This window comes from Hevea brasiliensis, chromosome 14, assembly GCF_030052815.1.
Source record: "Hevea brasiliensis isolate MT/VB/25A 57/8 chromosome 14, ASM3005281v1, whole genome shotgun sequence".
Taxonomy (NCBI): Eukaryota; Viridiplantae; Streptophyta; class Magnoliopsida; order Malpighiales; family Euphorbiaceae; genus Hevea; species Hevea brasiliensis.
Window position 1 is genome coordinate 2,824,734 of NC_079506.1, and position 25,107 is coordinate 2,849,840.

A 25,107-nucleotide genomic window follows, 5' to 3' on the forward strand; every position below is an offset into this window, starting at 1 on the left:
AAATTGAAGATAAAGAGGATAGAATTAAAATATTGTGTGGCATAGATCTTGAAAAGAAAACAATAAAAACTGACCTTCCAGAAATCTTGTGTGAAAATCTTCTTGAAGAAAAGAAAAAATAAGGAAGAACTCAAAGAGTCTTGAATATCTCTAAATTTCCTATAGTTCTGAATTTTCTCTTCCTCTTTTTTCCCATCCTCCTTCTTCCCTTCTCTAGTAGGGTATTTATAGGGTTTTGGGAGAAAGGTGTGATAGGGTTTGGAGTCTTAGGGTGATAAAGTTTAGATGACTTAAACAACTACGATTGCAGAATTCGAATAAGACTGGGATATGGGTGAGGTGTTTCAACCAATAGGAAGACAGGAAAAAATAGAAGGCACCAATAGGGAGTGAGAAAGAGGTGTGGAGTCCTAGTGTGATAAAGTTCAGATAACTTAAATGACTAGGATTGATGAATTTGGATGAGACTGGAATATAGGTGAGGTGTTCCAACCAATAGAAATAGAGGGAAAGGGGGTGACACCAACAGGGAGTGAGGAAGAGAGTGGGGCTAAGGAGGAGAGAGATATTTTGTTATTTTAATTTTTAGAAAATAATTAAATGGGTCCCATTTAAAATTCTTAACTAGGCTTTCTTAGGCCCATAGAGCCCAATTAAACTTAATTATATCCATTTAAGAACTACCCATATTAAATTTAAATAGAAGAAAATTTTATTTAAATTTAATTAAATTAATTTACTTTATTATTATTTTTATTTTTTCAAGATCATGCTACGGAATTAATAATTCAGCTCCATGCCTCCATTTATATCTTACAGTCATATAATTTTTCATCATCGGGTTTTCCACGGCCTCAGTGCACATACTCATCATAAAATAAGGGTCTACAGTGTTACATGCTAGCTTAAGTTCATATCACCATGTACTCCATGAAGATTGAGACACTAAACTGAAGCACTCTTATACTAATCAAAAAATAACGCTGAATCTAAAAATGAGTTAAAGAAAAAGATGAAATAGGAATCTATACTCCACATGTGACAACCCCAAGTACACACTTTCCCATGAATCTAGAGCCTAAGCTTTGATATTAACTTTGTCGCGATCCATTTTCTAAATCGGACTGACACTAGAACTTAGGTCGGTATAAGGCCCTCAAAGCTCGTGATAAGCCTAACTATTTCTAGCCCAACTATAAAGCTCATAAATATAATTCAATTTTAAGAAATCAAAAAGACAGAGTCCGATCATAAATTGGACTATCTAATGGGGAGCCTTAACTCACCCGATTTGTAAACCAATAAAACAACAATATGGGGAGCTCAACTCACCCTCCCAATCCTCAAAACCGATAAATGATCAAATGGGAGCTCAGCTTTCTCACCTAAAAGAATGAATATCTCATGCATCCAAATATTTTCACATAAATAAGGTTACAACTCTAAAAGTTTAGTTAATACAACCCTAGATAAGGATAATATACTACTGGTACATGCAGAGTTTTAGAATTTAACAAAAGATAATAAAAGTAAACTAAACTTTTCTTGTTCAACTTGAGAGAAAAGAAAGCGGATTATTTTCAACAAGTCCACTTGTCACCTGAGAAAAAATAGTTCAATAGGGTGAGCGTTTGACTCATAGAGTAAGATATTGATTTTAAATATAATTTCTATAACTATCTAAACCTAATGTATTCCTATGTATGGAATGCAACATACACACATAATTTCAAACAATTCAAATAATATTCGTACAAAAGATAATTGGGAGCACTCACATACCCGTGTGTCACATCAATATATATACATATGAGAGTTGATCCCCTATACAGCTCTCTTAATTTCAATACCTGCCAGCAAAGTCAACTCAAGCCGGGCTTTCTCTTAATAATCCAAGTGCGGGAGTCAGCGAGATCAACTAAACACCGTACTCACCCCAACTTATCCACATATTAGGATCGGGTCTCAACAAGTCAAGCTCCAACTGACTACTCGCCCTATTCATATTCATATCCATATCCACACCACACACACGCCAACACACATACACATAGCTCTAAATTACCTTAAGGTGACATTTATAATAATTTCATTAATAAAATATGCAACATAAGGTGGTGCTTAGCATTTAACTATATATATATATATATATATATATATATATATATATATATATAAGTGTATGTATGAACATGCCTTGAATATATAATATTAATATTGAAATTATAAATAAAATCAATATCTACTCACAGATTATCCAAATGTCATTGGGGCGCCTGAGAAGATGAAGAAGGTTTACTTGGATCACCTAAACAATCATATTTAAGAAATTTATTAATATTAACTCAAAACAAAGAACTAAAGAGCCTAAAACGCCCTAGGTTTATGCCGAAAATTTGACAGAGTTTTTCCTGTACCTAAGACTTACCCAACTTACAAAATAACTCAACTAACACTTTTCAATCCAAAAGGTCTCAGGCTCACAACACAACAATTACATAATACCCTTCCTGGGCCTGCCAAACCAGTTAATTACCACGCAAAATAATTATTTAAAAATTTAGGACGTTACAAAGGCCATTGATTTGTGATTAACTATCAACTTATTTGCCCAACTAATTATGATTTAGAGTTTTAATATTATAAATAGCAACGTTAAAATTTTTTTAATTAAAAAAGTATTTTTTTAATTAACAATGGTTTAATGATCTAATTAATTTTGATATGAATTTTTCCTATCTCTCAATCAATATATAATCAATCCACATACTCTATATAAGGCCACCCAAATGCACAATCCACACACTTTTATATAATGCATTTTTTTCTTAAAAAATTAAGAGATATCTTTCAAATCTTCGCTCTAAGTATTAGCAGTTGTTTTTTCTTATTTCCTTTTTATTTACTTTTTTGCATTAGTTTAATTTCTTATTTTTGTTAAAAAATTTCTTTTTTTAGTTGAAAATTGTCAAAAATACATGAAAATATAATTATATCAAAAATTTAAATACAAGTAAGAATAATTAGAAATATTAGCTGAAACCAATTCAAAAAATAGAATGTATATAATAATTTGGTCAATGAATCAAATGTTAAAATTATCCAAGTTTGTAATCTTATTAAATTAGGTAGTAATCTAATATCACCCAGTTTATTTGACTGATAGTATCAGTAAATTAAAAATTGTTTTTTAACATCCCTATACTAAGTAGTCTATACATTTTACAGTTTCGGTGACTAGTGTCTATTTGAATAGTCAGGATGTTTAGAACTATATTTATGCCATCTAGAAAAGTCATAAATAAAAATTAATAGAAATTATATGAAGGTGAAATGGAAATAAGAAAAATAAATCATAATCAATTAAATGAGCCAAGGTCCAGGCGATGGGTGACCGAATTAGGAAGTGATTGCAAGCTAAATTGCTATCCTAATTTCGTGTGAGACTCTTTGACACCCCAGGCCTAGGAAAAATTGCGAAGCTAATGGTATTGTGAAAACCACAAAAAAGAATAGAGAACAAGCTCAAATAATTGAATCAGAGTTCAGGAAGTAACTCAGTGTTACTAGAAAAATTGATCAAACCGATAAGGGGCAATTTGGTCAATTCACTCTTAGAGGTGACTCTTGGCCTAAATGTCCATTAAAATGTGGGAAATTAAAATTATGAAAAATAGATTAAAAGTGAAGAGGTTTATGGAAGAAATGAAGAAGAAAAGGAAAATTCAAAAATTAAAATGTTTATGACATCATCATTACACTAGCATGATACAATAAAGATTTAAAATTTAATTAAACTATTTTGAGATAAGTATAAAAGAGAATAAATGAAAAAAAAAATAAATTTAGATCATCTTCTTCATGATGTCGTCCCTCTCTCTCTCCATTTCTCTCTCTTTTTCTTTCTTCCACCATTTTTGAACTCTTGAAGCTCAAAATTTCCCTAGTCTCTTCCATAATTTTCTTAAGTTTCAATATAAAAATTTGTCCTAGAACCTTGCTTAACACTTTGGGAGCAAAAAGGAAGAGGAGTAGTGAAGGCTTTGGAAATTCAACAAAGAGGTAAGTGATTCCAAGCTTTTCTTTTGTATAATTGGTGGAATTGAAGTTGAATAAGTAGAAATTACTTGGAAAAATTGAAAAATTATGCATGTGAGGAGAGATGAAATTTCAGTCAGCCATGGGAATTAAGGGTGTTAATGTGATACATTTTAATTAAACATGAAATTGAACTTAAAGGAACTTATATGTATGATTATGGAAGTGAATTTAACATGAATTAAGCAATTGAAAAATTAGAGTTCTTGGTAATTAGGGTTTTAGTTGCAAATTGGGGATTTTTGAGAATTGATTACCAATTGGTATTTTGATGCTTAATTTTGGTCATTTGGTGTACATATAATTGTGAATTGATAATTGGAATTGAGATGAGTTATGGTTATGAAATTGATGAATTCTAGACAGCCTGACCTCTGTCCATTTAAGAGGTTATAAGTTGAATTGTGTTGCTTCAATTGGTGTGAGGCCAATTGGAGATGAAATTAAGGTCATAATGCTACATTTTTTATGAAGGAACCTTGCCCAAAAAGTGACCACAAGTTAGTTTAAAATTAGGTTGAATTCGGAATTGGTGCTCTGATTCTGAGCAGAATTGACTAAATGAACAGTATATGTTCAAATGGTCGTAACTTTGTGTATAGAGGTCCAAATGACTTGATTTTTAAACATTGGAAAGCTTAGACATAGTAGAACAACTTTCATGAAGAACAGAAACCTGAATTCTGACCATAACTTATTCAAATTGCTAACCAAATTTAAGTCACCAAAACTGCCAGAACTAAAAACTTACCCAGAAAATCTAGAATTGACCAATCCAGCCAGTTATAGTAAAAATGCCATAACTTGAGCTACAAAACTCCAAATGGAGTAATTCAAAAAGGGAATTAAACTAGACACATTAAGGAACAATTTTGATGAAGAAAGTTTAGTCAAATTTTCACTGTATATTAGTCTAATGAAACAGTAAATTTAAGTGACCAAATCTGAAAGTTTGAAATTTTATCTAATAGGCCTTAAATTGTAATTGGCAACCAATGCCAATAAATTTGTGACCCAAAATGTAGTATAACCATGTATTTAGAAATGGTATACTAATTAATTATGAAAAAGCAAAAAATTTGCATGAATAGTAATGTGAATAGTAATTACAATATTATCAAATACAAAGAACTCAACTCGTAGGAGAACTTATAAGTAAAATTTGGTATGCAAAATTTAATGGTTGGATTAATTAGTAGAAATAAATTGGATGGGTATTGAAACACCTTAAATTATGTGTTTTAGTTGGAAAGGAGCCCTCCAAGGAAGGAGGAAGGGTGGACTAAGTCAAAGCAACATAAAAGGTTTATGCATAACAAATTTAATATTCTTTATTTCTACTTTACAATTCTTGAAATAAATGTTGTGAATAATTTTGATTGTTATGGCTTTGAAAGTCTTATTTGAAAAATAGTGTGTTGCCTACTTTGTAAATGAAAATTTTGAAATGAAATATGATTTGTGAATTGTATGAAATATTTGAATGATTTGGTTTTGAATTGGACTTTGAAATCACACTTGGAATGGCAATATTATTGTATTCCTCCTCCATCTATGGAGTTGAGATTGATTATATTCTTCCCTCTCTGGCTTGCCAGTTTGAGGTTGAGATCGGATGAGTACTCACATAGCTAGCTAGTCACCTTCCTCATTGATTTTGATTAGTGAGGTTGTATATTGCTTTGTCGTGGTGTATAACACGGTATTGATCGTGAAATTTTGTGTCATAACCTAAGTTATGTATTAATTGGCAACACCATTGTTTACAATTTATTTTGATAAATTGTTATTAAAAATTTTGACATCAACTTTGTGAACTGTGATTGTGAAAATTTTAAATTTCTATTATCAATTAATGATTATATTTTTGATGATTTTAGAAATTATTGTTGTGCACCACTGAGTAAATTACTCAGCGATGGCTTTTTCTTGCTATTGCAGATAAGGAGAAGGATAAAGCAGTAAAGTGAGCTGCTATAGTTGCAGTTGTAACGCCATTTTGGGATCTTTTACGAGTATAATATTTTATACCCTTGTACATTTCTCTTTTTTGATGTAAATTATTTGTTCATATGTATCTAAAGAACCAATTGAAGAGTTGTATAATAAACTTTGTAATAATATTATTTTGTTCTTTTTTCTTGAATTGAGACGTGTATATGTGAAATGATTTAAATGAAATGATATTGAGTTTTCTTGAAATTGTGTTGGCTTGTATTGAATGGTGTTGAAATTAATTGGAGTTGTAGAAAATATTCATATTATAAGTGTTTTAACAGGTTTTGGAGAACTATTTTCTCAATTTATAGTCAGTATTCTATCAAAATTTCTGTAAAATTTTTGAAATCTTAAATTAATCAAAATTTGAGTTCATAACATAAACTTCAATTAAAGGTTTTTAATAATTAATCAAAATTACCTACTATTTAAAATGGATGAAAATTGGTTTAAAATCCCTTGTAGTATATTTAATGGATTATCGATAGGCGAAGTTCGATAATTAATTAGGTATACTACGGGATCATGTTATGCCTTACAGAGGAGTAAGGCGTGACATATTTTAGTGGTATCAGAGCAATATTTTGAAATGAGTTTTGAACTATGAATTTGAAATATTTTCTTGATTAGTACAACTACTCAAGTGTCCTTAATTAATACATATGATGCATTTACGTCATAAATATGAAGTAATAGGGATAATTCTTCTTGTGTTGATTGCCAGGGAGTAGAATTTTGTAAACTAGAATGAAAGAAAGGGATTGCTCAGTTGAGCAATCAGTTGAGGCTGAGGCACAAGAGGAAGACCCATCTCTTTAAAATGTTAGTGGGTCAGCTACACCAGCTCCACCCATGCTGCAGTTTCCTGCTCAGTTCACTCAGTAGATGACTGCCTTATTCCAACAAATGGCTAGAAATATGCTGACACAAGCCCCAACCCAAGCACCAGTAGTGCAACCACAGCCTCCAGTCAGGCAGTATGATAAATTGATGAAATATAGGGTAATAGAATTCAATGGCACAGTAGACCCCCTAGAAGCTGAACAATGGTTGGAACAGATGGAGAGGGTGTTTAAGAAGTTGCATTGTACAGATGAACTGAAGTTTGAATACACAGTCTCATTATTCAAGGGATGCGTATGAGTGGTGGAAGACCATCCCACATAGTCTAGTGGAGCCCCCTGTTCTGACCTAGTTAGATTTTCTGAGGGAGTTCAGACAAAAATGGGTCCCTGATACATATATCGACATGAAACTGCAAGAATTTCTGAGTTTAAAGCAAGGGGACAGAACAATAGCAGAGTATAAGAGGGACTTCTCCAGGCTGAGTCACTATGCGGGAAGCTTACTTACCACTGCTAAAAACAGATGTAAACGCTTTGAGGCCGGGTTCAGGCCTAGTTTGAGAATGCAAGTTATGGGGTTCAAACACTAGAATTTTTCAGAGTTAATTTCACAAGCCTTGGAGTTAGAGAGAATTGAAATGGAAGGGACAGTTAAGAAGGGATCAGAGGAGAAAGAGAAAAGTGGAAAGACTAATAGTCAAGCTCCTGATAGTGGGTCAGGAAAGAGAAAACATTTTGGAAGATCCAGCTCACGTAAGTCTGGTAGAGGTAGATCCTCAGGACAAAAGCCACCCAAGTCTACCCAACAGACATCCAAGGGAACCTTGTCAGTCTGCACTTGTGAGACATGTGGAAAGGTGCATGGTGGGGCATGCTATAAGGCCACAGGGGCATGCTATAACTATGGTGGCACTGGTCATTTGGTTAAGGATTGTATGAGTGCACACCATTCTAAACCACCTGCTATTTCAGAGGGATCAGCCCAAGTTTCTACCCCCAGAGGTTCACCATCAGTTGACAGAGGTAGAGGCAGAGGTAGGGTAGTACACCTGGTAGTCAAAGTATAGTAAATCAGCCAGAGCCAAGTGGCGCACCAACCAGAGTGTACACGATGCGTCAAAGAGAAGAGGCTGAGATATCTGATATTGTAGCTGGTACATTCTCTCTCTTTGACCAAGATGTGCATGTGCTATTTGATCCCGGGTCTACTCATTCTTATGTTAGTGTCAGCATCACTTGTTATATTGTTGTTTCATTATGTGATGATGAATTTTGAGGTGCTAGTAACTAGTACGTTAGGACAAAAGGTTAGGGTAAACAGAATGTATAAGGATTATCCTTTAGTGATCTAAGGACACACGTTTCTATCCGATTTAATTCAAATGCCCTTCAGAGATCATGACATCATCTTGGGCATGAATTGGTTAGCCAGGCATCATGCTATGATTGACTATAGACTGAAAACAGTCACTTTTGGTCTCCCTCAGTATGGTGATGTGGTAATACATGAGAAGAGACAGTTATTATCATCAAATCTTATTTCAGCTGCACTTGCTAGAAGGATGATTAGAAAGAGGTGTGAAATATATTTGGCCCACGTGATAGACACCTAAGTAGGGAGTCCAGGATTAAGGGACATTTCTACAGTATGTGACTTCCCGGATGTGTTTCCTGAAGAATTATCAAGGTTACTTCCGGAAAGAGAAGAGCAGTTTGAAATTGGTTTTAAACCCCTTGTAGTATATTTAATGGATTATCGGTAGGCGAAGTTCGGTAATTCATTAGGTATACTACGGGATCATATTATGCCTTACAGAGGGGTAAGGTGTAACATGTTTTGTGAATAAAATAATTTTACTATATTTTAAATAAAATAATTAAACAAACTACCATTAATTTATGTAAAAAAAAAGAACTAAAAAACTGTTTTTCTTAAATAATTATGCCATAAATTAAGTTAAAAATTACGATTAAAACAAAATTTTCTTAAAAAGTTGAAAGTTATCTTTCAAATCTTCATCATAAGTATTAGCGGTTATTTTTCTCATTTCCTTATCATTTGCTTTTCTGCGCTAGTTTATTTTCTTGTTTTAGTTAAATTTTTTTCTGTTGAAAAAATGTCTAAAATACATAAAAAAAAAAAAAAATTATATCAAAAATTTAAATACAAATAAGAATAATTAGAAATATTACCCAAAGACAATTCATAAAATAGATAATAATTTGGTCAATAAATTAAATGTTAAAATAATCCAAATTTGTAATCTTATTAGATTAGGTAGTAATTTAATGTTATCCAGTTTATTTGATAGGTAGTATCAATAAATTTTAAATTATTTTTGTGAATAAAATAATTTATTATATTTTAAATAAAGTAATTACATAAACTACCATTAATTTATGTAAAAAAAGAATTGAAGAATGTTTTTCTTAAATAATTGTGTCATAAATTAAACTTAAAACAAAAAACATTTAAATTAAATTAGTTAAGCAAAAATTAATTTGATAATAAAAATTTATTATTATTATTATTACTATTATTATATAAACACATACTACCGTACATCGTACGAGTATTCCATTAGTTATAAAATAAAAAGGTAATTTCATGTAGATGCTCTACATGAAATTGAAAATCAATAAAATGTAGACAAGTGTATATAAATGATTCCATCAAATAATAAATAATGAATTTAAAAAAATAATAATTACTTAATCATTTTAAATATTTGTCTATATTTAATTGATTTGTAATTTCATATAAACTACTTATATAAAATCAGGACTTCACCGTATAATTACTCTTTACGATTTCGATGTTTATTTTATAGTTTAGAAATAAACAGAATTTTTTTGGGCAAGTTTATCCCATGAGTCAATTTACACACAAAATTGCAACTATTTGGAGTTTGAATAACCGCAACAGCTAATTTTAAAAGGCTCCAATTAGAGAACTTTTTTTTTTAAATAAATAGACACACTCACGATTTAAAAAAGAAACACACTTTTTAATAACATTATGATAATTTTATCAATCATTTAGAGATTTCTTCAGTTTGTTTTCTCATTGGATAATTGTTTATTTATCAAAAACTTTTCAAAATCAAAACAAAATATTATATGTAATTAATGCTTGCAAAATGTGATACTATTTATATTTAATGGGATACAACTATAACCATTAGAGAATTTAACATTGATTTTTATTAGTTAATGTGATAATATTTATATTTCTTCATGAAAACGGCACCGGTAGGCCAGACATATCATAAAATATAAGGGTACAGGCATTATGCACTTATCATATAAGTTTAACAATAATTAAATTAAATATTTATTGATTAAATATTTTTATATTTAGTTAATAACTTTAGCAGTTATTTTTTTAATTTTTTGTATTATTCGTACATAAATTAGTTGATCTTATTATATACATTTTAATGAATTATGAATAAATTTTGATATAAATATTTAATTTTATAATTATTAAATTTATTTTTATATAAAATTAAGATTATATAATATATAAACTAATCGAGTCCCGAGTTGCAACTGAGACGGCACGCTTTTCCATGAAAACTATACAATTTCATTGTCTAACATTGCATTTCCCCGCGTCCAAGTTACCTATGCCTGTAATCCATCTCCTTCTTCTCTGTTTGTCATTATATTTCTTTCTTTCTCACTCCCGCCAGCCCACCTATTGCATGTTTGTATGTATATATATAGAGATTAGAGAGAGAATCTCATTGGATTTGCTTTGCTTTCTGGGAGGATAGTCTTAATAATCTCTTTATTCCGAGATAAACAAGTCAGGAAATCAGGAAAAAGGTAAGAACTCCAAGATATATTCAATCTCTTACCAAAACAGGAATGCTTCATCAGTCTGCACTTCCCCTTTTTTTTTTTTTTTTCCTTTTTCCTTATGCTCAATTTGATTACGCATGAAAATTCCAAACTCAACTCACACACAATTTTAACCATCCCATTTTAATCATCGAATCGTATGTAATTATCCCACCTAATAATATAATATTATAATACGCTGCATGACATAAGCCACAAATGTTTTTATAGTAATTAATCCCATGACTACTTTGTTGGTCAAGCTAGTTAACTTTCACGTTTTTATATTACTGGTTATAGTTATGATAATATTTATTTTTCTTTTCTTGTTAAAAAAATTTACACTTATTCAGCTTGTTAATTAGTTCGGTACATTGAAGTTGCAGAAAACAGGTTGGAGGACACTTGTGGCATATGAATCCAAAATGCTCAGCGATGGCTGCAATGGAATTAAGGGGAGAGTTGGCATTAACGAACGACAACAACATGACTAGGTATTGAATTACTTAATCATTTTCGAATATTCTGAACTTTTTTTCATGACTCCACTAAAAACCATTATACCTAGTTGATCACAAATTAAATAGGGACAAATAAGAGCATAATTTCTAGGTTTCCATCAATCAACCAATCAATGTTAAAATGGTTAACCTCAGGGCATTAATTGGTTGACCCATCCCTCCCTCTTATTTAATTTTTTTTATGCTTAAAAAAACTCTTAAAAGGAATAAAAGTTACCAAATTTAAGACTCCACTATTAAACTATTAACCCATTATTTATTTAAATATCTTATTATTATTATTATTATTATTATTATTATTATTATTATTATGTTAAGTTAAATAAAATTTTCTTTTTAACTAATTTAATTTTAATTAAAATTTAAATTCAAATATCTCACAACTTAAAAAAAATTAATATTATCAAATACTCTCATACATGCATCCAGATATTGAATTATTAATTAAATAGAAATAGATATTGTTGGGAATTTAAGTCCCATATCGAGAATAAATAAAAGTTAAAAAGTGAACATAAATAGTTGGGTTGTAACATTAACTTGACTAGTCATTTTGATGTGTAAAATAATCTAATCATTTATATAAATCTAAATTAAAATGAATTAATTTAACCAACATTCTTTTCGAATTTAACAAATATTAAAATCCATATTTCTCCTTTTAGTATTTTGCCAACAAAATAATTTTTTTGGTGCATTAGATATTAAATAAAAACAATATATTTTTATCTTAAGATCAAGCTCATATTTAGCAATATTAATTATTTTAGTAGCTAAATAGTTGTCAGTTGTATCACTAGCTATTAACAATTAGATAGTAGTTATTTATATAACTGCTAAAGTAGAAGTATTAATAAAAATAGTTGGATGTAAAACTTGTAATATAATCTTAATCACTCTAATTAAAATGCGTCTTCAATATCTAAGGGTAACTTTTTCATGAACTATTCTCTCAATTTTTAAATATTTATGCCATTAAATAATATAAATAAGAGAGATAGGATCAAAACATTAAATATTATCTTAGAAATTGTTGCCTTTGATTATTTTCTAAAAAAAAAAATTATTATTATGTTCCATAATTTTCGTTAAAAATATTGGGATTTAATTGGTTGGATAAGATCATCAATGCGATTGTCTATATCAATGACAATCTGAAGGATCCAAAAATTAAGTTGGTTTCGAAGATAATAAAAACGAATAATTTAGGAGGAAACTCCCATATATATAAGTGGAAAAGAAACCCTTTTAGGGAATAACGTTTCTGGTCAAAAGCTGGCCGCATGTGTGAAGTTTGTTAGATCGCGGGAAATCTGATAAAGTTGCTGCTAGCCTGCTATGTATATAAATGCCTGCAAACAGATCTCCTTATCTCTTGTTTATACGCTCTCTTTCTATGCAATATAATATCCATATCTCTCTCTCGAACACTATACACACACAAGAGCAGAGACAGTCCAAAGAGAAAACAAGGCAACCATCTGGTATTCTTGAAATCCCATCACTCTTTTCGCTTGTACGAGAAATATTTTTATATATATAATAAGCCATAGCTAAGTACGCCTGCATTAGTTTATCTTTGAGCTTGTAAAAATTAAAGAAACGGTACATGCATTGGAGCAGGGCCGGCAGCATAGGGACAAAAAGATGAATTTTAACTAATTATTATAATTTTCAATTTTGATCGATATAATAAATCAGAGGGTAGTGCTTGAAAAGCAGAGTCATTAGTAGTGTTGTTTGCTGCTGATGTTTTCTGTTTCTGTTATGTAATATTAATTAAAATTGTGGGAAACAGAAGAAAAAGAATGGAAGCATCAAAAACCATACCCAAAGGTGGAGGAGAAGTGAGGCGTCTTCACATAATTTACTTTCTTAGCCACATGGGTCGCGTTGAGCATCCTCATCTCATTCGAGTTCATCATCTCAATCGCAATGGTGTTCATCTCCGAGGTCTTCTGTCTACTTTGTTAATACTCTCTTATCATACTACCTTTTTTTTTCCCCTTCTTTTTATGGGGTTAAAATTTTGATAATATTGCTTCTTCAAAAAGATGTTAAGCGATGGATGACCGATCTGCGAGGGAAAGACATGCCTGAAGCCTTTGCTTGGTCCTATAAGAGGTTTGTGTGTCCATTTATCATCATGTTCGCCGATACACCATTTTCAATTCCATTGGCATATCTTAATAACGGTCAGTTTCTTTGCGTTGATTGTACAGGAGATACAAAAATGGTTACGTTTGGCAAGATTTACTGGATGATGATCTCATCACCCCAATCTCCGACAATGAATACGTTCTTAAAGGATCCGAGATTTTCCCCACCACCCCTTTAGGTAATTAATTCTTGCGATATGGTGGGATCATACTTAAAATAAGAGTAGCCTACATGTTTGTATTTTAAATGGATGATCCATTTGTAATTATTCTCTTCCTTTGCAATGTAATCCGTTTCTCTTTTAAGCATGAAACAGATACTACTGTTCACGGTGAGAAAAGGGCTTCCATTTTCAGAAATGACAAGCATGTTGAGGTTGGAATTGAAGACAAACAACTAGAGCAAGAGCAATCTTCAACAAAAGAAACGAACCAAATATCCCCTGATACTAGTATCGATATCTCAGTGAAAACATCATCTGAAGTTTATCATGAATCGCCTATATTCAGTTCAGAGAGGTCTACACTTTCCCAAGATTCCTTGAAGCAACGAGACGATTCTCATGAGGAAGAAATGGACAAGTTTGAAAGTCTCTCATCTTCTTCCTTTTACTCCAGTCTTTTAGGTAAAAAGGAGAAGAAGAAGAAAAAGAAAACAAACAGCAACACAAGCCCTCGCAATGAGGAAAACATCGACAGAAGCAGCTGTAGCATTGAAAAGGCGGGTACCCCGAGCTCATCATCCTCAACACAATCACAATCGCAGTTTGCAAAAAGTAAGAGTTATTCGAGTGAAGCGTCGAAAATGCTACGAAACTTGATGACTTGCGGTGCTGCTGATGCAAATGATGCTGCATTAGTTGTGATTAATAAATCTTCTTCAAATAAAGCGGAGATTTCCAAAGGTGGGTCTAGCAGAGGTTGTGGAACTCTTTGGAATCAGCAGCAACCACTCAATGCAAGGTATAACAAATTATTTCTATAAAATTAAATTTGCCAGTACCACAAGTATATGATCTAACTTAATACTACTGTATCGTAGTAATACCAATTCGATACATGCTTCAATTGGGTTGTTTATTAATTAGCATAAGTTCTGATAGGATGAAAGACTCGAGGCAGCAGCAGAAGCAACATAAAAGCGGATTTGGTAAACCAAAGGGGGTAGCTGCTGCTTACAAGCCAGTGGCTGCACCAATCTGCTCGTAAGTGAATTAACCTCACTACCGGCACACTTTTCTTTCTTTCTTTTTTTTTTCATTCTTATTCATTAGGCTCAGAAAAAGCTCGAACTAAAAACCTCGTTCACTTGGCTTTGATTAAAGTTCAAACTCCATTCATCATAATCTAATAAGACCTAGTTATGCCTTTGACTGACTTAAGTACATGAAACGTTAAGCTTACAGATCCTGACAGACAAAAAGTCAAAAGAAAAAAAAAAAAAGATGACATATATTGAATTGAGTTGAGATCACAAGAGGGGTTAAAGTCATAGCTAAAGTAGAGCCCCTGCAGGCTTGACAATTGTCAATCTTAACAAGAAAGTAGCTCCAATTGAAACAGACGGAAATCGTGTCAATTATTAAACCTCAAACTATAATAACTAATTAGCGCAGTAACTTAAGAATTCACCAAATACCACCAAGTTGAAAATTCATTAATGAAATTTCCTGCTCGACTAAAAGTTTGTGATTGCCAGATAATGACAAATTTCCACCCTCGAAATGCAGGCAATGTGGGAAATCTTTCAAGCCAGAGAAATTGCACATACACATGAAGTCCTGCAAAGGAATGAAATCTTCTGCAAAAAATGCAGCAGCTTCCGTCAGCAAGACTCCATCACCATCAATGAATTCCATGAATCAACTAATGGCTGTTTCCTAACTACATTTGCAACGGTTACAAATATCAATATTTGATTGCATACTCTTACATTTTAGGAGATGTGGAGCATACTCTTATATTTGATTTCTAAAGTAATACCTTCTAGGAGATTTAAACGTCCCCAAGAAACAGCACCAAGCACAAATTGAGTGCAAGAACTTTTACAGAGAATCTCTCTTTTTCAAGGATGTATAGAATTCACTTCACCTGGAAACAACAACGCCTGCGCTTGTGCTCAAATAGAAAGTGAACCTGAAGCATCCAAATGTCCACAGCTTTAGGACCTCCAGTGACACCATGTGCCTAATGTAGTTCAGCCCATCCATCGGTTACATTCCATAACTACATATCATGAACGGGTAAAAGTTGAATATGCTTTCCTAAAAGGGAACCGCCACCATCCTGATTTCATTAGCAAACCAAATACATTTAAATATACACCATTAGAGCAACGAGATTATAAAGTTTAAGTCAATGCCACCCTTCTGGTAGTAGGCTTTTCCTAGTTCAAAAATAGTTAAAAAGTTGGAGATGTTAGATAAGATTCATTTGAATAACTTCTAGCAATCCGAAGGCACTTGCAGTGTGTGTTTTAACCAGTTAACCATATACCCAATGTCTATGTGAATTCGAAACCAATCAGCTCCAAAGTATGATTTCAGTTAGTTCTCATTTTATATGACTACTTAACCGCAGCAACAGCTGTATCAACATGCTCCAGTAGAAACCCATATAATTTCTTCCTCAAGTCTTCTATCCTCCCATCAACCTTAACTCCCAAACCACCCCAGTCATCTAGCCACTGATTCACCCTTTTAAGCTGCCTTAGAAGATAGGCAATTTCAGAATCTCCCCCCATACAAAACTGAAATCCATTGTTCAATGAATTCTCCATATAATTCAAGAACCATTCATGAGAATGCAACAGCAGCTTTTCTGCTAAACTTGCTGTTTCCTTTAACCCACTTCCTTTAGGACAATCATTCTTTTTTGGGTCCATTTTCTTCCATGAAGATGGCTCTTGCTCAGGGCTTGCATCTGACAAGTTGCCATGGTTTCTAGGTCTTCCTTTGATTTGAGGTGATTGATTCTCAGAATGCAATTCCTCTGGGATGCTTCCTAGGATGACATAATGACATTTATCACTATCCACCATTTCACTCTTCTCTGGCTCCTTGAGCAAAATGAATTTCGAAAAGTTGGTCTCTATGGCAGCATGAACCCACAATGCAGCATTCTTATTCATTTTAGTTTTCCTTGCATTAGGCAATAAACATTGTAGGCTATCATAAAAGCTTGACTTTGCTTCTAAAAGGCTATCACTGATTAATGAATTAATCACCTTCGCTGCTTTCTGCATATTCTGATGGAGGTCCAGATACTTTTCCACTAGTGATACTGAAGACATATTCTGAGAAGACTTGCACAGTTCTGCAAATTCTCTGAAAAAGAATATATTAGTAATGATGATGATCAACATATCCATTGCAACTGAAAGAAAAAAGGATAAAAGAAAACATATTTTCCATTGAACACAGCCTAAAAAAAGGGGAAGCACCAGATTTCTTTTCAATGTTTCTTTTCTGCATCATGCTTTGCATTATAGAAAAATTATCTCCAACATATAATATATCATCCAGAATCTCTAAGGAAGTCAGTGATATATAGATGAAAATGTTTGAATATTGCATTTTGCCTTTGAAGAATTTTTATTTTTTCCAGCAAAGAAGGAATAACAAGAACTCATATAATAGTTTTAGCAACAACCTCAGGAGTTGTCATGCACAGCAACTTACCCCTTTCTTTAATTATTAACAAGAGACTGGCATTCTATCAACAAGAGATCCTATTTATGTTTGCACGAGGAAGGAAGGGAGGAGGGTACGGACAAAGACAAAATATTGTTTTGCGACAGAGGAACAAAAAGAATTCCTCTTCAATGTATGTTAAAATAATAAAATACACAAAGATATTAAAAGGGGAAGCAAATATAAAGAGTAAGCCAATTGTTATTCTAGTAATCTAAATACATGGGTATACCATAAATTTAAAGGCCCATTTTGAAACTAAGACAAAATTTGTTTCATCTCCAAAAGCACACTAGCAAGATAGCAACAGGGCTCAATAAATATGCTAGGAGAAGAAAAATTAATCATCATTACCATTAAAGGAGTTAATAAGCAGATAGACATCAGTATTTTAGACAGCCTATTACCACATGTCATGCTCTGTGTCAAAAAAAAAAAAAAAAGAAGGTAGAGAGAGGGATACTTCCTATTGCCTTTTTCTAGTCCTGGGCTGATCTATTGGCGGGATAGCAAGCCGGAATTAGCAAAATAACAAAAACCGCCTTCTTGTCCAACAGTTGCAAAATGTTAAATAGCAAATACAAAGACAAAATAATTTTGCATTTTCTTATAACAAATGCACATTTGTTTCTCTCAGGATGATCAAGGGCTATGCAGCTGCCCTCACTTCTCTCACGTATATTCTTAGTATCAGGTTCTGAGTCCTCTGATGACAGATTGACAGAACAATGATTCAGTGTCCCATATTTGGTCCTTCAATGAGAAAAAATATCAAAACCTATTTTGCTCTGAACTATATCTTGGACAAAGTTAATATAAATGCCTTTTTCAGCGTACAGTAAGTATGAAGGCAAGCCATGCAACTTGATTGAGAAATAGGCAAAAATGAGTCCTTTTCATTTTTCACCGACTATGATCATCAAATTTCATGGATCAGCAGAAAGTGGTAACTTAATTCCACAAGAAGAACCGAAGAGCATAGGTCACCATTATATGTTTACAGATTAGTGAAAGAAAATTAGTTTACTGAATCAAACATGTAATCAACAAAAAAAAAATAGAAGGAATTCCATTCTTAAATTTTGTCTGAGTGACAACAAATGAACAAAATTTTAAGCAGATGCCAACCGGCCAAAAATAAAAAGAAAGCATTGTTCAGAAGAACAAGATTCATACCGAACACAAAGAATGACATTTTCAGCAGCTGACGCCTCTTCCAGTGCACTTACAGCGGCCACAAACGCAACGTTTCTGTGATGCACGGTTTCCTGAAATCATGAATTATGTAAGAATCACGGATTTGGTATCAAAGAGTGTAGAATGGATTTGGCTTCAAACCTTTCCAAGATTTTGAATGGCGGAAGGTACCGCATCCCATGAAATCCTTTGCGCAGAGCAGGTTGTGGAACTAAGAGGCAACTTCACGAGACAGCTGGGAATGGCGTGGTCAGTTGTAGACTTTAATTCTTTCTTCAAAGGTCTTGTAGTGGCTTTAGGTGAAGAGACTTCATTTTTGCTTTTCAACGGTGAAATACTTAAAGTTGGGCGCTTAAATGATAAATCGTTCTTGGAAGAAGTTTTCTTATCAAATTTAAACTGTAGCAACATCAGGCAATAAGCATTATGAAACACACATGAGAAGGAACATGTGGATTTTGGTATGAATTAGTAGCTATGAATGTACAGTAAAGGCAGTCATTTGCTTTCAACTCCTTAATTAAGAATACACAAAAGGCATATGATTCCAGTAAAGATTGTATAGGGTTCTCATCATATTCACTCAAAAGGAAAAAAAAAAAAAGACGGGAAATGCAGATATAAAACAGCTGAGGAATTTGAAAACAAACAAATAAATGCAGATATAAAACAGAAGGGAAAGAAATAAAAAGAAAATGTGATAGCAAACCGTACATTCTTGGACGATTTCAAAGTCATACTAGGTGTAGAAGAAGATTTGGGCGTTGGAGTTTGATTCCAGATCCTCCTGGACGAGTCTAAACTCAATCTCCTCAGCTCCAACCCTTCTGCCTTGGTCCCATTCCCGAGTGAATCCCTTCTCCTGGCCTTACAATCCACTGCTATCTTCTTCGGCAACCCATCAGTCTTGGATCCTTTCTTCTGTTTGCTAAAATTCATACTTGGTCTGATAGGCAACATATCACTGGACACCAAATCCTTGGGATTTCCAACACAAGGTCGCCTCTTGGGCACGGGCTTCAACCCACGAAGCACTGGAACAGGCGAAGCCGAATCCAGTCTAGAAACGTAGACAAACTGACCCAATTGAATCTTGTCGCTGTATATCAAATCCACGTCCTCATCTTGTACGGAGACATAAGCGGAATGCAGAGAGTCAGAAACCTTCAAGAAGAAACCTCTGCTCTGCCAAGGATCGTCGGGTCCAGCGAGAAAAGGCAAGATCTCAAGCACCTGGAGGAGAGCAGAGCGGTGTTCTCCAGTCACCCTCAAGTCCTTGTTGCCTGCATTTTCGAGAAGCTTCGATAGCAGCCCAGGCGTGAGGGACGCCATGGAATGGAAATGGAAAAGGAAAAGGGAGTTTCTTTCTCTGTTTTTCCTTGAGCAAGGGTCCCTCCTTCGCGGCAATGCACAATCACCACCATGATTGTAGTGAAGCGATTGAATAGGGGAAAAAGATGTGTCGCTATCAGAATCTCAAAGAGACATTGGGGAAGCTGCGTTTTCTTTACTTTTTCAGTTTTGCTTGACAAGAAAACTCACCTGTCAGAGAGATGTGAATCTTGGGGTTTGAGAACACAGCAAAGGTGCAGAAAAGAGGTTTAAAAGGCGCAGGTTCCTAGGTTTATATTATGCACAAAGCTAATAGGGACAAACATCTATTGTACTGCTACTGCTCTGTCCCGGTGGTCTCAAATGAAAATATGCTGCTCCTGGGGCTGGCCTTGCAAGAAGCAATCCTTTTTTTTTTTTTTTGTCTTGATTGGGTGCAACAAGCAAATCTTTGATGGACAATAGTTTCTTTCTTCTTTGCGCACTAGCTTGCAACTTGCATACAGACACAAGCAAGGCAAGGCAGAGGACTGTTGCTTTGTCTTCATTGGCTCGGCTGTACATGCTCATAACTTCATAAAGAATCTCACTGCATTTAAAGCCTACAGGTATAGCCAAAGCTTCAAGAAAAAGTACATGAATTTCAAGGACATTAGATGGCTACAAAGTGAAAACTCCGTCCACTTTTGTTTTCGATAGGGAGAAAGCCCACCCAACATCAGAGAAGCTTGAGGCTTTGAGCCCACCTACTAGGCCGATGAAGGCTCTGGCGGAGGACTCGATTGTTAATTTTCTTACTTAAATTCTTTAGCTTTTATTTTTACTCAATTTAACCCTTTTTTGATGGGGTGGCTCACAGAGTACCAGTGCCGTTAACTTGACAGCATTATTCAACCTAAAATTAATCTTTGTCTCTCTGTCAAGTGAGCCAACACAGCAGTTAAAAGGACTAATTTGAACCCAAAATTCATTTGAGGATGGAATTAAATTTTAACTCATAATTTAGAATTCAAATTGAACATTTGATCCTAGATAAAAAGATTTTGATTTTGATTTTTATAACATCTTAGTTCTTACATTTCTTGCATCTCAATTCATTTTCAGATGTCATATAGCAGCAAAAGTTTGTAATTTCTAATATAATTCCACAATTAGGAGTTTTTTTGTCTTTATTCAATCAATACAAAATCTAAGATTCACTTAAATTCTGCATAAAAATTGAAAAATAATAAGCTTATTAAAATAAAGTAATTTTATTAATGCAAATTAAAATTTGATAAGACAGTTTCATTGTTTGAGAATGGGCCTCTTAAAAAATAAGATCGGCTGAATTTTCACCGACCATAAATATCAGGTGAAGAGTGACTACAACGAATTCTCTTGGTGTTTGGTGCGACTTCACCTTCTGCTGAATTTATGATATTAACTATTTGCACAACTGAAAACAGACATTTCACCTTTTTGTTTAGGCCTTCAAACCACCCCTTAATTGTTTGGTAAGCAAACTCAATCCTTTAATCACAATTTCCTCCTACACATGATGGTTTTTTTATTCTCTCGCCATTTCTCCATTAACTATGCTATTGTGTTCTTCTCAGGAGCCCTCCTATTCCGCATAGTTTCTTTCAAAGAAAAAAGAATAGTATATGGGGAGCGAGTGCAATCCAACAAGCAAACATCGTTATGACATTACCATGTCAAAGAGAACAAGAAAGCCATTTAATCTTCCAGAAGCCAAAGTAAATGATCACACAAGAAGTTCCCAAGAAAAGGATCAAGCTGGAGACAGCAGCCAGCGTAGGAGTTTGAAGCAACTCATGATCAATGGTAATATCAATATTGAAGGAACCAATAATAAAGGGAACCCAAGTGATGAAAGTAAGAGCAAACTCAGAAGCTCACTTGGACAGCACTTCTCAGATGAAGAGAAGCAGCAGCTTCAACTGGTAACGAAACAGAAGCAAGAAATCATGCAGGGAGCAAAGCTCAAAGGAATGATGGGTCGCTATGTTAAAGTGTTGAGCCATTTGATCAAGGCCAAACGCGAGTCTTCTTCTTCTACCCGTAATAATATTGGATCTCGAAAAAAGCCAGTCCTCCGGTTGGCGATGTAGGGTGTGTATATACTCATTCGGTGGGTGATCCTTTTTTATTGCTTTTGCATGGTTATTGGCATATTATATTTTATATATATACATACTTGATTCCTGAATCTATAAGCTCATCTAGCTTACAATTATGAGCCAGGGCTCTCATGTTTTCCCTTTACTTACAAATATTCATCAATATTTGTACAAAATTTTATGGCATTTATGAGGGCTCGAAGTTGAGACGATTTTGGGATTCTTTGTCAGAAAAGAAAGAACAAAAAAATTATACTAAGATATAACTTAATATTATATAAATTCTATGTATGAGATAGATTATATATATATATATATATATATATATATATATATATATATTATTGGTTCGCTAATTCATTTAGAATATCTATATGGAATTGCGATTTCATTATATAATTTCTCGTCATAAACCTACCCTTCATCCCATTGAACAAAATTCAAAAACCTAATATATTAATTAGCCAGGAAGTAGTTGAGGCTTCAGATGGAAATGGTGAAAAGTATTCCTATGGCTAAATTATATCGACCCTATGTGTCCAATTAATTAATTAATTTTTTTCCAAATATAAAATAGGCCCAAACCAATAGGAAAGAATTCGAATTTTACTAATTAATTAATTAATTAATATATATGCTCGAAGTTCACTACTAATTAATATGGTAAAATCCTATATATCTCTTATAAGTCTTCTTTTTTTTTTTGGTACAACTCATTAGTTATAACAACTGCAAAGATTGTGATATATATCCCATTATTTTTTCATTATATGATCTATATATATGATGAATTACATCATAAGCTCTTAATCCATTAAAATGTTGAAAATAAAGAAAACTATATCTTTGGAATAAACTTGTAAGCCTTTTTTAATTTCACTTTACTATAGCAGACTGCTTTAATTTGTTATTAGAAAATATTATGTGACACATTTATTAAAAAGTTATTTTTTTAATCAGATTTTTTTGAATTAGAAAAAATTTTAATTTAACATATTAATTAATTTGTTTGTAAAATATTTACATTTTATTTTTGAATATGATAATTTATTTTGCTTGATTCAAAAAATAATTAAGTTGATTTTAACAAAAATATTTCTCATAAAATTTTAATTAAAAATAAATATAATATATATTTTACTTAGTAAATATATTTTATATAGCAAATAAAAAAATATTTAAATATAAAATTTAATATAATAAATTATTTTGTTAATGAAATAAATTTTAGAAACTATATTATAATTAATTCTTAATTTTTTTAAAATTTAATTTAGTCATTTAAATACAATCATGATAAAACTTGAGAGATAGCACTTTGTCTCTTTGCGAGTCTACCTGATACAAATTTAAATTAATCGAATCAATAAATTTCGGATACTAAGTGTTTCCTATCGAAAAAAAATATATACAATCATGACAAATGTTAAATATTTAGTATTTTTCATACACGATTAAGAAAAAAAAATCGATATAATCGCGAATCAGGATATATGAAGTTGAACTTTGAACAACCATTGCACTATTAGTCCAATAATGTATTGCCAACGTTACCTTTGGGATAAACTTGTAATTTTCTTTTTTAAATTTAACGATTAGGGATGTCTTTAAATTAGCTTTTTATTGTTTAGAAGAAATAATTTAAAAATACTCTTATTTAAAATGAATTAGACTCTAATTAATAAAAATAAAAAAAAGATAGAAAATATTTATCCATATCAACCGAAATAATCTTATTGATGTAGCTTACAAAATATGAATGATCGGTTCAAATTAAGATATATAAAAGTGCAAATAAGCCTGACTATTAATTAATTAAATTGTTTATTAAATAGACTTTAAAATTAATAATTTAAGTTTAAATTGAGTTTATTTATTAAGAGCCAAATCTAGTGGAGCATCATCATATATATTGTTCTAATCACGAATAAATAACACTAATTTATGGTTAATAAATAAAAAATGAATAGTCAATTATCCATATTCTTGAGGATTAATTATCTCCGAGCATTCTGTTTGTGAGCCAATTTAATCCTATATATATAGATGGTGGACTACACATCGATCGAATGTCACAGCGATGGATCCAGTTGTTGTTGAGAGATTAGACGAGCAATTAAGTGCATGCTTCGCCTTCGCTAAGAACCTGTAGGATTACTTTAATTGGTCTCTGCTTTGATAATTAATTTTTAGATTTGTTAATTAATTTTTAGATTTTTTTGTTGACTTATGTGACTAAATTATTATTTAAATTAATAAATTTTATTTTCTTAATAAAAATGAAACAAGAGTATACTAACAAATTAATCAATAATCATTTCAAAAGAGAAAGTAGCTTGTGTTTAAGATAAATAAATAAAATTAATTAAAGATAATATTTTATAAACATTTAATTATTTTATATTAAAAATTACATGATTATTTTAGGTGCAACTATAATAATTTATTTCGAATAATATTCCATGTATTTTATTTACAATAATAAACACAATTGATGTTGATTTAAAATTATTGTTTACTAAAAGAAAAACACACAAAAGTAATCATTTTTCATTTAAAATTTTATATATCAAAAGATACAAATTATTAAAAGAATTTTAAAATAAAATAAAGTTTCAACGATTTATCTATAAATTAAGTTTAAAAAAATTAGTATATCAATAAATGTTACTTTTTTTTTTTGGCAAAAATTTTCAGGGAATTATATTTCGCCAATGAAAACAATATATTCTAGAGAAACGGATGTTTACTTGTAAAAGACAATTTTCTGTTTTTCATTTTTTAAAAAAATTTTAATGTTTGTTTTTTAAGGAAAGCAAAGAAAAATAAAAGAAAGTGTTCACTTGCTTATAATAGAAAATTATTTTTTAATTTAAAAAGACAAATATATATGTATTATATATTAAAAATATTTTATTTTAAAAATTTTTTAATGTGTGATATTTATTTATTTTGTAATAATATGATTATTTTTTATCATTATACATAAATATACTTTATATAATTACTCAATTTTAATTGTAAAAAAATTATAGTATAATTTCATTTATAAAAAAGTTGTTGTTTTTCGGAAACAGAATTTTTATTATAAAGAAAAATAGAGGAAAAATTTTATTTTCTAAATATTATTTAAATTTTGAGAAATTAAAATATTAGTTATTCAGTTTTTCACTTGAAAAATGTGAACACGAAACTTTATTTTTTAATTTTTTATTTTTTTTTAAATTACTAACAAATCCTTAAGAAGTTTAGATTCAAAATTAAATTAAAACTTTCAATTTTAGGAAATTTTGAAT

At 31.8% G+C, this 25,107-nt stretch overlaps 3 protein-coding genes across 5 annotated transcripts; 2 read left to right on the top strand and 1 right to left on the bottom strand.

Annotated features, from left to right (window-relative positions):
• Positions 1-13,114: 13,114 nt before the first annotated feature.
• LOC110669351 (protein SOSEKI 1) lies at positions 13,115-15,351 on the top strand. The gene is made up of 6 exons (XM_058134910.1): positions 13,115-13,261; positions 13,363-13,432; positions 13,531-13,646; positions 13,785-14,430; positions 14,571-14,672; positions 15,198-15,351. Exons 1-6 carry the CDS (start codon positions 13,117-13,119, stop codon positions 15,349-15,351), a joined length of 1,233 nt encoding a protein of 410 aa, XP_057990893.1. The 5' UTR covers positions 13,115-13,116.
• LOC110669361 (uncharacterized) lies at positions 14,902-20,363 on the bottom strand. 3 transcript variants are annotated; one of them, XR_009143371.1, is made up of 5 exons: positions 19,071-20,354; positions 18,498-18,755; positions 18,336-18,427; positions 15,451-16,793; positions 14,902-15,351 (listed from the first exon to the last, which is right to left on the bottom strand). XR_009143371.1 is itself a non-coding variant. In XM_058134909.1 (5 exons), exons 1-5 carry the CDS (start codon positions 19,686-19,688, stop codon positions 15,655-15,657), a joined length of 1,107 nt encoding a protein of 368 aa, XP_057990892.1. In that variant the 5' UTR covers positions 19,689-20,363; the 3' UTR covers positions 14,902-15,654. The 3 variants fall into 3 exon arrangements, 2 of the variants coding, with proteins under 2 accessions (XP_057990892.1, XP_057990891.1); XM_058134909.1 differs by having other exon boundaries at positions 14,902-15,693; positions 16,694-16,793; positions 19,071-20,363; XM_058134908.1 differs by having other exon boundaries at positions 14,902-16,793.
• Positions 20,364-21,215: 852 nt separating this feature from the next.
• LOC110669348 (uncharacterized) lies at positions 21,216-21,881 on the top strand. The gene has a single exon (XM_021830987.2). The coding sequence runs from the start codon at positions 21,335-21,337 to the stop codon at positions 21,800-21,802; it is 468 nt and encodes a 155-aa protein (XP_021686679.2). The 5' UTR covers positions 21,216-21,334; the 3' UTR covers positions 21,803-21,881.
• The last annotated feature ends 3,226 nt before the right edge of the window (positions 21,882-25,107 follow it).

Coding starts and splice junctions, on each gene's coding strand:
- LOC110669351 (XM_058134910.1), top strand. CDS start 13,117: ATGGAAGCATCAAAAACCATACCCAAAGGTGGAGGAGAAGTGAGGCGT. Junction 14,431..14,570: donor CAGCAACCACTCAATGCAAG/GTATAACAAATT, acceptor AAGTTCTGATAG/GATGAAAGACTCGAGGCAGC. Junction 14,673..15,197: donor GTGGCTGCACCAATCTGCTC/GTAAGTGAATTA, acceptor CTCGAAATGCAG/GCAATGTGGGAAATCTTTCA.
- LOC110669361 (XM_058134908.1), bottom strand. CDS start 19,688: ATGGCGTCCCTCACGCCTGGGCTGCTATCGAAGCTTCTCGAAAATGCA. Junction 18,428..18,497: donor CCATTCAAAATCTTGGAAAG/GTTTGAAGCCAA, acceptor TCATGATTTCAG/GAAACCGTGCATCACAGAAA. Junction 16,794..18,335: donor AATGTCATTCTTTGTGTTCG/GTATGAATCTTG, acceptor ATTCTTTTTCAG/AGAATTTGCAGAACTGTGCA.
- LOC110669348 (XM_021830987.2), top strand. CDS start 21,335: ATGGGGAGCGAGTGCAATCCAACAAGCAAACATCGTTATGACATTACC.